Source organism: Mycetomoellerius zeteki, unplaced genomic scaffold (genome assembly GCF_001594055.1).
Source record: "Mycetomoellerius zeteki isolate Tzet28-1 unplaced genomic scaffold, Tzet1.0 scaffold94, whole genome shotgun sequence".
Lineage (NCBI taxonomy): Eukaryota > Metazoa > Arthropoda > Insecta > Hymenoptera > Formicidae > Mycetomoellerius > Mycetomoellerius zeteki.
Window position 1 is genome coordinate 958366 of NW_017257979.1, and position 15934 is coordinate 974299.

The 15934-nt window shown below is 33.1% G+C and overlaps 1 protein-coding gene across 1 annotated transcript in view; it reads left to right on the forward strand.

Moving 5' to 3' along the window:
• LOC108730625 (uncharacterized) overlaps positions 1-15934 on the forward strand; it is a 35651-nt gene that overhangs the window by 10993 nt on the left and 8724 nt on the right. Inside the window, exons 2-5 of the mRNA XM_018460429.1 lie at positions 2356-2431; positions 14026-14214; positions 14429-14782; positions 15136-15458. Coding sequence (XP_018315931.1) covers positions 2390-2431; positions 14026-14214; positions 14429-14782; positions 15136-15458 — 908 coding nt within the window. The 5' untranslated portion in view covers positions 2356-2389. The remainder of the gene's footprint in view (positions 1-2355; positions 2432-14025; positions 14215-14428; positions 14783-15135; positions 15459-15934) is intronic.

A 15934-nucleotide genomic window follows, 5' to 3' on the forward strand; every position in this document is an offset into this window, starting at 1 on the left:
TATATATATATATATATATATATTATAGTATGGTAAATTGACTTACATGTATAGAACAAAACTGTGAAAAATAAAATTATGCAACATAAAATTATTACATTATTTAAAAATTAGGAAAATGTTTCAGTATCACTAGGATCCATATGTTTCAGAAATAACGGATTAATGCAGATGTAATTTATAAGAATATCGTGTCAAAACTGTATATCTTGCTTCGGGAACGATAATTTTAAAAGAGTTAATTAAGTGTCTAATGCGACTTCTAATCATAACGCGCTAACGCAAAATGTGCCTTCATGCTCGGAGAAAATAGCAAATAAGTCGCGAATCACTATGCCTCTCAGTTCTTAACCATAAAAGTCTCGCGATTACGTCACGTTCGTGAGTCACAATGTCTGTTGGCCTAAAAACACTGTTACCACAGCGAGCCATCACATGTCAATAATTTTCCGAGGAGCATCTCGTCAAGGACGACAGTCTTGAATTTTAATGAATTCGCGTTGCACCGCCGAAAAAAATGGTTATTTACTTCTTACGCGTGAATAGATTTACGCATAGCGATCGGAAATATGTCTTTCAACTATTCTAACGCCAGCTGTACACAAACATTCACGGATGAGAAGCATATAAAAACGATCGAACTCGATAACATGATATCAAACGTGGTGATATCAAACGCGCCCACACTACTGATCCACCCACATTGGCTCGATCTTTACAGAGAGGTGAAGCGCTCGAAAGAGCAACAATGATCCCCCGCCGTTCCATTCAAAGCTTGAATTCGTTTTGGCTTTACAATTACCTTTGCGAGCCTCCACGCGAATTGCGCTATAGTAATGCGGCAGGTGGAAATAAAAAGTGAAAGCCAATTATAAACCTTTGATATATGTATTCCCGCTCGGAAATCGCGTGCACTCACGGTAGCTTGACGTTTCTCTTTACGCGATTTTGAGAGATTGACAGCTTAAAAGAATTTTACGTTTTTATTTATCTAAAATTGGTATATTGATTTCTATTATTTAATTATAATATATATAAATTAAGTTTACAATTTATATTATTTAATGCTAATCTAAAATATTCCGATTTATTACACAGTTTAAAAAAATGCTGAAATGAAACTAGTTAATTTCCCTAATAATTTTTTGAACGCTGAATAATAAATCCGATTTTTAAATTGCTCCATCACGTCACAATTTGAAAAATTGACAATTAAAGTTGCCAACAAGGGCTATTTTTATATTTTGTTATATTAAAATTATGATAGGTGATATGCTGGAAAAAAATAAACTCCATATTTAACTATACATTTGGGGACTGAATCCTAACAATACAGATACTTAATTTTAATTGCAATTGAACTTCTTCAGTTCTTTGCATACCGTAATTATAATATGACAAAATACGTGAAAATAATTTTTTTGGAACTTTTTGTAAATTTCTCTAAATTGTGACATGATGAAGCAATTTAGAAATCGGATTCGTATTCAGCATCCAAAAAACTGTAGAAAATAACTAATTTCTTTCTAATGTTCGAAAAAAATCATTTTTTGTTAGACTGTGTTATTAACCCAATTAACACTTTATAATAGGGATGTTTAATTTTATGTCGGAATATGTTCGACATGTTGTTACGGATCTGTAAGTAATAAATTTCTAAACGCAAAGCAAGCCAGCCATATATTTATTTGGCCGATGGTTATTACGATGCATCCACTTATGGGGGCACTTATGCTTTGTAGCTAATACCAGCATGAAACTCTATTTTAAGTGTAATTATTTGGAACTCGAGGAACTGCATCGTTTTCCGTGCACACACGCTGAACCGATCTATTTTCACCCGCGATATTATCACTCTGCCAGTAGCGAATTACAGATACGCAACATTTGTCTAAGTGTTTATGACGCCAACGCTGCAACCTTTATCGGAATATTTAGCAAATATCTCAATTTAACGAACGGAAAGGCAGTTCGTAATCCCGTGAGAAATATGCGAAATTGATCAAGTTTGTTAATTCCAAACTAATATTATATTTTTAATTATATTTACATTGTCCTTCTTTTTACTTGTATCTAAATAATTATATTTAAATATGTATAAAAATTATCGGAAATCATTTTCTAATGTTATATAATATAGGATATATATAAATAATAAATAAAGATTTATCATGCTTGACATTGATATCGTTTCCGCAAGAAAATTCAATAAATTTTTTTGTTAAAAATTAAACAAGAGAATTTATAGATCGTTATATTGTGGAATGTAATGTACATATTTGTGTGCTAAGATTTATTGTTGATTTATGTCCATTCATTGTTTCAAAAATAACGAAACTTTTGTTATTTTTACAGAACGAGAACACCGCAAGCAATAGACAGCTGAAATATGGCAGCACCGCAGGCGTCGTCGCGTCTCGAGATGCTGCAGGTAAAATAATCAATTTTATCTCCTTTAAAAATGGCAGTATTAAAAAAGATAAGTTTCCATCGACATACAAATTAATAGGTTTACTTAAGAACGAACGTGCTTTAGCAGGTGGTATTATTTAAAAGTTACTTGTATATAATTGTATAATTAGTAATAAAATATAAATTAGATATAAATTAGTGTATATATAAAACAGTGAAGAATTGAATTTTATTTCTTTATAAATTTTTTTAATTGCAATAATTTCAAATGTAACAAAATTTAAAGAATTTACTAATGAAGATTGCATTATCGATTAAATAAATAATATGCATTTGTCAATGTCTAATACTGGTGAATAATTATAATAAGGATATGATACTAATAATAATTACTATTAAACGAATTATTATTAATTTCTTTCGCTAATATAGTTATGGAAGCTTATTCTCTGTAAAAATTTATTCTTGACTGTGACTGTTTCATTACATCAGATATTAATCATAATGCCCGTAAAATAAATCGCGTGTATCTGCGAAGATTTTATACAAAGTAGATAAAGACATTCTTGATTAGAATTTTTTAAACGCAATAAACTGTACATCGACTCTTGTATCGCTACAGTTCTACTTTCTCTCTCTCTCTCTCTCTCTCTCTCTCTCTCTATATATATATATATATATCACTTGTAATATTGAAGTATATTCTGGTTAAGGTAGACCGGTTAAGGCAACTTTGACTCGTGTTCTTTTGGCCCACGTATCGTTTCTGTACCGAGCGAACGCATATATGGCATCTTGTTCAGGCAACGCGCGCACAACGATCGACCCACGTATCGATATATCCAAATCCGATGGACAGCTAATATTTAGACGAATATCAAGCGCAGACCTTTCTTCCGCCTACTTTTCTACAGTATATTTCCCACTATATGAATATTAAAAAATCAATAAATTCAGCGCGCGCACAAGAATTATATAAGAAGTTCAAAATAAATTCATTGCCGAATTACATAGTTATTTTTCATATTTCAATATAATTTATGTTCGCTTGAATAATTTTACTAATAACCATTTCTTGAAGATTTCAATGATAATGCACATTTAAGGAATTGTTAAATCCATCGTTACTTTGACCACTTCTATTAAAATAGGTGAATAATTAATACGACACAAAAGTAACTTATAACTTGCGAAGCGAAATTTAATAGAATAGATATTCATAATGTCATCTTTCTTTTTATTTTGTTTCTAACTGAATTTACTTTCGAAATCGTGCCCACATATTAGAAAACGTCCTGTATACGAACTTTAATACCTGACTTTAATCTCTTACACGACACACCTCTAAGGGCAATCCCCGGCAAAAGATGGGCCTACGTTAAGCGAGAAAAGAATAGCGAGACTTGAAGGGAGTAAAAAAGTGGACGCTTGGTTTGTCAACCATGACCGACCATTGAGGGACTCGTAACCATAATACTGTGACATCACTTCCTTTGCATTGAGATGCGTCATACGACAGACTTCTCAGACGCATTATCTTTATGAAACTATATCTAAAAAAAGAATGTTCACCGCTGTTTATAGAAATGGATATTCTGTCTTCACGTTCTAATTTTGAAAATATTTTTGCACTAAATGACATTTGTCATCTATGCATAGCATTTACTTGTAGATTCTATTGATTGTAGATAGTCTATAAATTAGACCTGATGTCATTGAATAATGTGAGTTATTACATCCTAAAGTGGATTTTAAATTATCCAATATATAATGTACATAATTATTACACGATATGCCAAGCTATACATAGTATTTTCTCGTAAATTTTGTAACACGATAATATGGATTTTTAATTGTCTAAACGTGACTCCAAATACAAACTTGTACGTATTCATAATTCAACAGTTCTATTCTAAAAAAACGAGATCTCTAAAAAGTCTTTTATAGAGAAAACTTCCGAAGTGACAGTTTGCTCAATTCTTAATAATTCTTCCTTCTCACATTTATCGTTTCTTTTTTTGTACGCCTTATTTATATTATGATAATACTCTTAACGAAACTATTCCGTGAATTTACGTATTGCATGTTATTTGACTTGAAGATGAAAAATCAAGCGGAAATCTTCATGTTAAATAATTTAAGTAACCAGATTTACCTTTTTTATTTCGGCGCATCACGATTTTTATGCTAATACAATAAATAGTTCCTGCATATCCGTTTTGTGTGGGCGTATAAGAAGAAGATCAATCTTTCATATTAAATCTTCTTGATGCTATCAAAAAATCGCGAGTAATTATCTTTCGGCTAAAGAGGTTTTTGATTAAATTGAATCCAAGATAATGGTTGAAATGCAATCTGCTAGAGAATCAAGTCAAAGAATTAAATTGTATAACATTATCATACGATATATCTTACTGATACACCAAATTTACGAATATTATCTTCACTTGATCACTAATTTGGATCAATTTATTATAGATCATTAAAATTAACATAAAAATACTGTCAATTACTGTAGCACATTAAAAATTTATATCATGCTGAAATAAAGAGATACTATCAGAGATAGAATCAACGATCTCATGTCGAACAAAAAAGATTAATTTTTTAATGATTAAACTAATTCATTAAATCGCACTAATATGATAATAATAGATATAATAATTAATCTAACGATAAGATTCAAAATAATTTTGCGTGTTTTGAAATCGTTGTGTACTTTATGAAAATTGCCACGTTGTTCTGAATTTTGTATAAGGTATAAGAGGTAGTAAATATACATGCAATTTCCAAGGAAAATTAAAAACACTAATGCAGACAGAATTAATGCAGAGTTAATGCGGAATGCATTATACGCAATATGCGATTCATCTTTAGGCAATTCTTAATATTAAAATGACGCAAAAATGATCGAATAGCCGAGTGAACGACGCACATATTTCGCGGTGCCCACGCTTGACCTTCCTGCATCGAAGGTGTGAGTCGAAAAAAAAAGATATCGAATGAATGCATTACGTCATTATCGCTTGAAGTATGCAACTCGGTCGTGATTATATATGATTATGTTATTCTCTCGCTAACATATTTCCGAAATATTTTATGATCCAGTATTATTATTTATTATCATAGTAATATCATAACTGAGGAATTTAATAAAAGTCATTATTTATTTATTAGATTGTAAAAAATTATTAAATCAGAATTTATTAGAATTATTAAGTTACAAAAAAATCTGAGAACTTTTAATTTTAAACTAAACATTTCAAAGCGACTATCATCGAAAATTGTAGTTTCTAAAAAATCTATTTCTTTCGGTTAATTATATAGACCGCGAAGTAATTGAGATGCTAGACCATTTTTAGATATTGTAGAAAGATAATGTGCATCTGTAACGTGTTCCAGAATTTTTATCGGACCGTAACGTTTTACATTACAAATTTCTACTTGTTAAAAAATTATGAAAGAAAAATATATATATGTTGTAAAGAGCTAACATAAGAGAAGTAAACATAGAAAAAAAATCTGATTAAAATCTTCAAACGTATAATTCTACTATCGCATATAACAGATATACATTTCATGTACACGCAGCTCAGCACGCATCGACATGCGGGAAACTAGTGCGTGTTGCACGGAAAGCGAAGTGCGCTCGCTTGGATAAATCTGAAACGTGGATTCGGAGCAAGGAGGACCGCCGAGAGGCAACGAGTTAGCTCATAAATAATTGATGAGGAGGTGCGATGCAGCTTCGCTCGCCACCAATTTGTAATTGTAATTTCGCGAGGTGCATGTCCAGTTAAGCAAAGTAATTATGGCCAGGTTTCGTTATCGGAACACGTGCATGGAAGACAACGAGATGCGTTCGCCGCAAACTCCGAGTTGCTTCTCGCCGTTCTGTCTCATTTAAGGGTGTATTACACGTATTTTTTTTAACAAAATGAAAAAAATTGTGAGAATAACAAATTTTTCTATATTGTATTTGAAAATAATGAATACAAAAAAATTAATAGCAATTTAGAATCTGAATCAAAAATTATTTCAATAAGAAGTAGATATATTTCAAAAAAAAATAGTTAAGATAAAATGAAAAAATTTTTATTTAAAGTATAAAATTGTATTGTTAAATATAAATATTGACCCTATTAAATTTTTGTATGTATAACATTTATTTTTGTATGAAAAGTATAAATTTTCAATTTCAGTCACTTTTTGCAAAGATTATTATACATTGCACCTGATACATCTTTAATTTTCATTGCTGCGAATAGTGCATTTTTAAAACAGAGGTCGAAACCAATGTATAAACATAGAGACTAGATTTGTATTTGTATTACGAATTACGAGCCCGCAAAAATATCTTTCGACGAAATCGCGACGATTGGGGTCCACTTTTCATGTTTATAATGAGAAATTAATTCCAAACTATACATATACCAGCATTGAATACCCTTTCGTAGAAATGCCACGCCGGCACAGCATGAGGTGCATAAAAAGTTTGCATGGTCGCACGCGAAAATTCGATTTGTCTTCGACGAAATACAAAGTTCAAGGTTCCTTGGGAGCATCGTCAGTCGCGCGAAATGATTAGGTCTCGGTCTGCCGAGCGCCGTAATCGCGAGTGTGGTACCTGCACCCAGCATTTCCACGGTTCCCTTCCTTGTCCTCCTTCCTCTGGCGAGCAATAAATTTTGTATTTGTCGTAACCTCGTTTTCAAACGTGACGTTCGGCAGTGAGTATCTCGCGGGATCAATATTTCGAAAGAGTAGGAGGAGGGGGAAGAGAGAGAGTCATCCGAGGTACAAACGTATAAATAGATAATTCTCCAAATAACGACTATGTAGCCACTGTAGCCGACACGTCAAACGACAATCGGATATATGGAAATTACTTGGCCGTATTCTGTCGCGCGTTGACGTTACATTTATGAAGTAGCGGGGAAAGGGACTTGTAAGTGAAAAAGAATTTGATTATCGAGAGTTAATTGAAGTCCAATCTACAGAAATTTGCACAACACGATTCCGCGTTTATAGCCATTTAAATTAAAATTAACCATAAAGGGTATTATACTTTGACTCTCAGCAATTCAGATTCTTTAAATAAATTATACAATAAAAGAAATATATGTTAATATACAGTTAGTGCAGAAATTCGTACAGCAAAAATTTTAATTTAAAAAAGCTTTATTTGTAAAAAGTAAACATTAGCAACTTTATATGATGAGTACCTTTGAATATTTTTCGTGTGTCTAAATAATAGAATTTTTCATTTTCGCATTCTTTTTAAAATGATACATTTTAATCATTACACATCTTTTCAGGTAAAATAATTTTGAGAAATATCCAATCTATTTTATTCTTTATTAACAAATTGCGAATCAATATGTACTTTTAAAAAATAAAGTTTTTTTTTAAATATATATATATATATATATATCTTTCCTGTGTAAGTACCTATTGTACTCATTGTGGCAATATCAAGCTTAAAAAGATTTTATGGAATATCGTAAGAAGATTAACAATTTTATTACAAAAACGAGATAAGCATTTTTTGACTTGCAACAAAATTGTTATTTAAATTCGTTTGCAACCAACATTGTAGAGCGGTTGGTTCACCATTTATCTCCTCTCAAAAGAGTTGTATGTTTCACATTGTATATCCTTTTGCAAACTACGCGTTATATTGATACTTTTAGCCAATTTTCATGGCAGCTTGCGTCGTTTCCCAGCGAAAACATAATTCTACGCGAAAGGTAGAACTCAGCGATGAAATCAAAGTGACGCTAGCTAGGCGAATCTTTTTTCCTTTCCTTTTTTATTTGCAGTAATATGACGCAGCAATACGTTACGAACCTGATAGGCACGCGAATGGGGTGCTTCTCGAGAAGCATTACAACGATTTTTCCTAGAATCCTATTCCTGACCAAGTGCACGGAGCAGCGCTATTAAATTTGAAATAGGACACGGTTTATAAAAATATTCAATAACTGTAGACACAACTTCCCACGGCATAGAATAATTCGCCGCGCGACAAGTAAAACGCCTACGATTGAAATTTTAAAACGTCCAATACAATTAATTTAAAGTAGATTTCTCGACTTCTATTCGGCAAATAAAATTACTCATCACTCGGTGCGAGACGCAGCTGCAATAATGTTTATCTTATTGATGCAAATTCACATTAACTCGTCCGAACGGTCAATTTTTCACGTTGACAAGCCAGGTCTATGAAAGCGACAAGAAAGTAATAAATCTTGATAAATCAACTGCCAAACATACAACTCGTTTATATCAATTTCTAGGATCACTTCCATTACTTTTTTCAACCTTGAACTTTGTACTTCTGTGAAATTTCCAAGTAACATCGATAGACTGTCTTGAGTTCTTTGAGAGCACGATTTACACCACGCGAATAAACTTACCGTGACTGTAAAGACTGTAATATTCCGTAACGAATTAACTTTATTATTACTAGGAAAAAAAATTTAGTACTTTAAACAAAATTAACATTTTTAACAGCAATCAGACACTTTGTTTATATAGTATAACAAGAAATTTAGTTTCTTTTGCTTAATATACTTTTCAGCTGTATGAACATCAAAAATATTTATTTATATCAACTAAACAATTTTATTATTATAACCAGACATTCTCGTTCAATGTATTTTTATAAATTTTATTGTTGTTATAGCAAAATTTTGATTCATAGAACAAAACGTTTATTCGTGGAAAAAATATTTTTCTTAGTGTAATACCTATATTATTTTTAAAAAATATTATCTATATCTATAGAGATTATATATATCTTAATTATATTATTTTTAAAAAAGAAAAGGGAGAAAGAAAGAATTATTTAATTTGGTATTAAATATTGAAATAATTTAAACAAGAAATTTGAAAAAATTTCATGTTAATACAAAATTATAAAGGTGTGACAATATGTTTTAAATGAAATTAGATATATTTATTATTTAGTTTAAAAATCTGTTGACATCACGTCGCGTTATTTGAAGAAATCGCTATCGTAAATGTATTAAAATATTATTTAAGCTTTCCTTAAAAGCGTTTTAGTATCGCACTAGAGCATGCAATACGTCACGTTTTACGCAACTTGCATCCTATACATAAATCCTGTACATAAATCCGCGCGCTTGTATATTGGAGATTCTGTTCGTCTAGCCATTCTTTGCTCGATTACGTCACCGACCGTAAAGGTAGAAGCGGAAAGAAACGTTAAAATATTAAAGCGAATCGATGTAAATCGACACTTGGGATTCGGTCATGTGTACATGGGTGCCTTTTCGATCGTCCGCTCAACGGTAGAGGTGGCTATCACCCACTGTCGTAAGGGTGGATAGCTTACATTAGACGGACATGCGCCCTGTGCTTCGCAATGTCAGCACACTGTAGTTTGCAACAACACAGTTGTGATGGTAACACTCACAGTGCTGCGGTCCTATCGACGTTGCAATGTGCGCGTTTGTACTGATTATTAAACCATCCATCCCCGGCTAATCCGTATTCCGTAACTTTCGCGAAATTAATCATTTCGCGATTAACCACGCGATCGTCTATGAAAACGTTCGACTGCGTTCGCGCGTGCTCGCGGTGGTATCATACATGCGTTTCACCGATTGGTGTTGACATTGAACGCGTGTGTATGCTGTCGTGTTTTACGCGCGTGCAAATTTGCATGAGTATTAGATCGCGATTTTATATGGGAAACGATATGCGTATCGCACTGCGACGTTACGCTGCGACATTATCTTTCGCGAAAATATCACTTACTCCAAAATATGAAATCGAATTACTTTGTACGTTGTTTGTGTGTGCCTACTCGTTATCGCAACCGTATCGATTTAACGAAGATTGCCCTCGATAGATTCGCTAACAAGTACAAATTGCAGTAAATCCCGAAAATTATAAACTATCACAGTGTGATAATGCTACAAAACATGAACGTTTTAATAAGTGAAAATGTCTAACTTTAAAACAAAATTAATGTTATATTTTCTAAAGCATATAGTCTACACTGTTAGATACGAAAGAAGTAATGGTAATCCAATCGCTTGACTTAAATAACATTTTATTAATTTTAACTATGTCTAAATATAAATCAATCCATTTCTGTGGTTAATTTGTAAAATAAAAACGTCCATGTTAACATATATAGGTACTTAATAAATAATAAATTAAATTTGAGTCAAGTATAATAAATTTTTTTTACTTAAATTGCTTAATTCCATTGTTAAATAATTTAGTATAATTAATATGATGATATATTCAATAGAAGTAGTGAGCGACTTACAGAAATGATTAAAAATAAATTCAATTGGGTCATAATTTGACATTATGAATTTAATAGAATTTAATAGAGTAAAATTGTATCTGTGCTCATTCTTTATTGCAAAATTTTATCCATTTTTAACGAAGACCACTTTTAACATATCTTATAAGATTACTCTACTTAATCTGTCCTATAATGAAATCAAATTTAAATGAGATCAGAAATTATCAAATTTCTACGATAATAAATCATAAGTTCACGTCATCACGTTCAAAAAATTAAATTTGGACGAAATTCATGGAGTAGATATATTGCGTGACAGCGCAGGTGTGCATCTGCTGCATAATATGAATAAAATAATTTAAAATGTATCTATTAAGTACAGGAGATGTTAACATGCTACGATAAGAGAAAGTTATTTATATAAAGACGTTTTAAAGATAATCGGGAAGGTATTTCCATCGCACGCGAATTTTTAAGATATCGGTAAGCAACCTTAATAACATTGAAACTTGCTTTGAACACGTAAGTTCTCTTTTTCGTGAAGTTGGAGAAAAAGAATTTGTGAACTTGACATATTGCCTCATATTGCAATCTCTACTTATCATCAGTACAAGTAAGCTTGTGTAACTTTTTTTTTAACAAAAAGTTTCTTTTTTTATATATTTTCTTTTTTTTTAGAAATTTTATATTAGATCTAAAATGGCATATGTCGTGCATGTACGAACCGCAGTTTCTACATTTCTAAATTTTTCTAAAAGATTGAGAAGACATGCTTAATCAAAAGTGAATTAAAAATGTAAATTGCGAACCAACAAACTGTGAACTCTACAAAACTGTGAATCTATGAACTGCTTAAAAAAATTAAGATAAATAATTCATAATTGGATGAAATCCAATTATGCCTGAGTTTTCAATGTGAAAGAATTTGTATGAGGATCTCTCAAGACAAATACAAGACCGACGACATTCGGAAGAACTGAGAACGCAAAGAGAAATGCATATCCGGTCGCAACAGCTGGGCGTTCGCGGCGTCTCCATGGACATGAAAACATCATGGGCGGCTCAGGAACACGACTCCACGTTTCCTAATTTGGAGACTATGGTATATTGATTTCAAAAGCTCAATACAAATTTCAAAAATGAAGTAAATGTATCACAAGATCCGAGAGCATAAAAATAATCGCAGTCCAAAATTTTTTAGTTTCTCTTAATTCTTCAAATTGTAATCGCGGTCTTTAATGAATGAGTACCATAATTTTTTTGAAATCAGGGTCACCATATCAATACAGGGTAAAATTATCATTTAATGAGCACGTTTTAACGAAAACGGAGAGGTAACGCAAGTAGATGGTCGTATCATTAAAGCGGGTCAACGTCATGCATTTCATAAGACAGTATCCTGAAGTTGGAAAAGGAGAAACTGCGAAGCGAGGCATGCTGGAGAAACGGGAACATCGCTTATTCTATATACGGTCATGTATGTCGGAGTCGTCGACTTCACGAAACTCGGGTAGTCCGCGTGCACCCAGGCGATTTAAATCGACACCCAATTCACAATTCTTCCTAAAAACCACTCGCGTGCGCTTCTATCGCACATATAAAACGAGCGCAGTTCTGAAGCGCAATTCGTCAAAGCGTATTATCTATTTTCAAGTAATTAAGCCAGTCATTTAAGTTTCGTCTTTTTATTTATTTTTGTCTTTTTTGTCATTTCTTTATTAGCAATCAGTTATTAACAGATTAAATCATTATTAAATTATATTTAATTAGAATATGATGAAGATATATAGCTATCAGGTTTACTATTCATATCGATCGCTATAATCTCGCGAGTGTGCATTACCGTTTACCAATGCAACACATTACGGGTATTTATTAGGTCAAAGAAATAATAATAATAATTCTATTATACAGTCAATAATGCATATAATTTAACTCCCTATGGTTAGAGAATTTATTTCCTACACCTGGAAAATATTTTTGCTTTGCAATACTGAATTAATTTAACATTAAATAAAATATACGTATTGTAAGATGATTGTTTAGAATTCAATATCGCCTTAATGCAGTTTATATGTATATAAATCTAAAAATTTTCTAGCATATCTGCCAGTTGATATAAGATTACGAGTGTAAATTTAATTAACACATTATTATTATTATCAATGATCTTTGCGCTGAATTTACGACTTTACGCTTGTAACTGCATGGTATACAGAGGCAAAGTGTCCAATATGGCGGGTTCATTAGGAATGAATCAATTAGTGGCGCGGCTGATTGCCGATGCAATCATCGAGGGGATATGCAATTAGGAGGTACTGCATGATTATTAAACCACAGTTGATCCTTGCTCCATCATTTCCAAAACGGCTATACAAAATTTCAATCCTTATAAATGTATTTTAGGTCGTTATGTCATAAAAAAATAAGTTCTTTTTATTGAAAGAACAACAAAATTATTAAACCTTCGCGGAAAGAACGATTTTGCTCAAGTAAAAGTTTAGGTAGATATAGATCTGAAAATAATTTTGTTGAACCATTAAAATAAATAATTCAAAAACTCAAGTATAACAAACAATGCTGCAAAAAGTTTTTGACATATAGTAACTAGTTTGAGTGCCTTACATAATTATTTTGATGATTCAACAAAACTATTTTTAGATCTGTATCTAGCTAAATTGTTAGATACTACAGCAAAACCGTTCTGTCTATATTAGAGAAATATTGCTTCATTTTAATTTACTTCTTCACAATATTCAATGAAAACGCATGTTTCAAATGCTGTATTATCACATTTTTTTTTAATCTATAGTTTCTCCGTTGGAGAAAAATCTTTTTCCAATATACGATTATAATTAAATCAATACAGTTGTAAAAAAAATCAATTCCAATTTACAGAACGAACAGCAGCACGAATCTAGTTTTTGCCAACTCGTTTTATAAATGCAATTGGGACCTTATCTTTTTAACACGCGGCTACATAATCGCGCGAGTTTACAACTCTACAATCAAGAGTAATACCTTTAATAATATACACCTCGGGGGTAAAAGAGTCAAAGCGTTGGGGCGGTGCAGGGTTAAGAGACGAACGAGCTGCTTTAGCATAATAATGAGTTTACTAACCCCCCGCATGTAGGTTAAAGGTGAATCGATGAGGCAGCGCCGGTGCCTGTATGTGCATCGTCGTTCCTCTAGCCTACAGTAGAGCTTGCCGCGATACCATGCACCTCTCGCATGCGAGCCGACGTTCCAACCGCGGGCAACGTCGGCCCGCATTTCTGCGCGGTGACACGCCGATGCTCAAAGCGAATTATCCCGTGACACAGGCTCGCTTCCAGCAGAAACAGCTGCAGGAGAAGGAGCAGAAGCTGCTGCAGCTGTACGACCAGCAACAGCAGAGAGCTTACCAGGTCGTACAGCGGAGTAGCGCAGGTTCCAACGGTTCCGGCCCGATCAGAACCGCGTCAACGACAACGACGGCGTCCCACACGACCTCGAGCTCGCAAGGTGGTAAGGTAAGTGAAAACGTCAGCAATCGGTTTACCGCCTATACTATAATAAATCATTGTTTCGTTACACATTGATTTACTTCTGGAAGCGATTTCAAAAATATAAATGCCATTTTTTTTATTTCTTTCGCGAAAAAATGGGATTTTAAGTTGCAAATTTAAACTATCTTGAGTGTAATTTCTCGTTTGAAATCTTGTTCGAGCTTTAATTATCGTACAGGTGAGGCAAATGTTCGATGAGAGACGGCAGACTACCGTGAAGGGAATCGACAGGAGCTACCCGCTGGAACCGCTTGAGAACAAGCTGCGAAAGCAAGCGAATACAAACGGCGTGGCGACACAGAGAAACGGTAATAATGTGACTGTAAATCGACAGTCCGTGAAACGCGTGTCGCGCGCAGACGTTAACAGCAATGTTAACGGCGGGAAGCCCATTGTTTCTTACCATGAAGAGATCATTCGCGAGTCGTTTGGCCCGTCCGAACGTCGTCATGATGATGAGGACGAGTACGGCGTCGAGAATCGCGTCGCCACGTTCGCCAATGGACATTATCGTCACGAAGCTGACAATGAGGTTGGTTGCGCGTGAAATATCAATACTTTGCTTAATCTTTAATTTGACGTTGCGTCCTACATAGAATAATTTTCCTGAAATTTTTTAGAAAAGAACTCCTTATCTCAACTAAAATTCTAGTAGATTTAATCAGAAAATTCTGATTCGTCCATTTTTTCAATTAGAATTCTAATTAATTCAACCGGACAGTTTTCTCAGTGTATATCTAAAATCACAAAATTAAAATTAAAAGAATTGGAAAAAGTATTCCCTTGAGTATATAATTTTATTCAAAGCAGTAGTTACTCTGCTGAGCACGTTTCATTAATATTGTTATTTTTTTTATTATCTGTATGTTAATACTTTATGTGCAGCAAGAAGAAGCGTTGGATCAGGAGACGATAGAGAGAAATCGTATGATGGCGAAGATTCATCTAATGGGGTTCGACGAGAGTCTGAAGCATCGCGTGAGGAACGATTTGGAGAGTGAGGAGTTTCCGGAATACCTCATGGTGGATGTACCTGACAAGCTCTCGAAGAGGAATGTTACGAAGAAATTGTCTCAAGCGGAAGAACGACTCGAACGATTCAAGAACGCGAACGCGAAAAGAAGTAACATGCCGAAACAGGCGACTTCGACCAATACGGTGATAAGAAAGCGATCGGAACAAGCGATTCCGACAAAATCCAATTCCAGGTAAGAACGTTTCTCACATTATTATTGAAACTGAAATTGTAAGTAAAGTAGTGAAATAATGTAAAAGATATATCAAAGAGAAATCACTTTAATGTGTTATGACATCCCTGAAATTAAAAATTAAAGCCCGTATTCATACTTCACTTTTATTGATAAATGTGCGCATTTATTTTTGAGATTCTATAATGGTACACTGTCTGGTAAAGGTCAGTACCAAACTTACACAACATGTTAATAACTAATAAAGTTAAGTATGTGGAAAAATTCATATTAAAAAGTTATGATGTTTAAAGATTCGTGAGCAGAATACATTTACTATTATTTCTAGCACAATAGAAGTATTTGAAAAAGTTCAACAATCATTAGTTCTATGAATGAAAGTCTGCATTCTTCCTTCTAAAAGAATGCAGGCTTCAATTTGTCGAATTAATGACTGTTGAATTCTTTCGAATATTTCTACTGTACTACAAATAGTA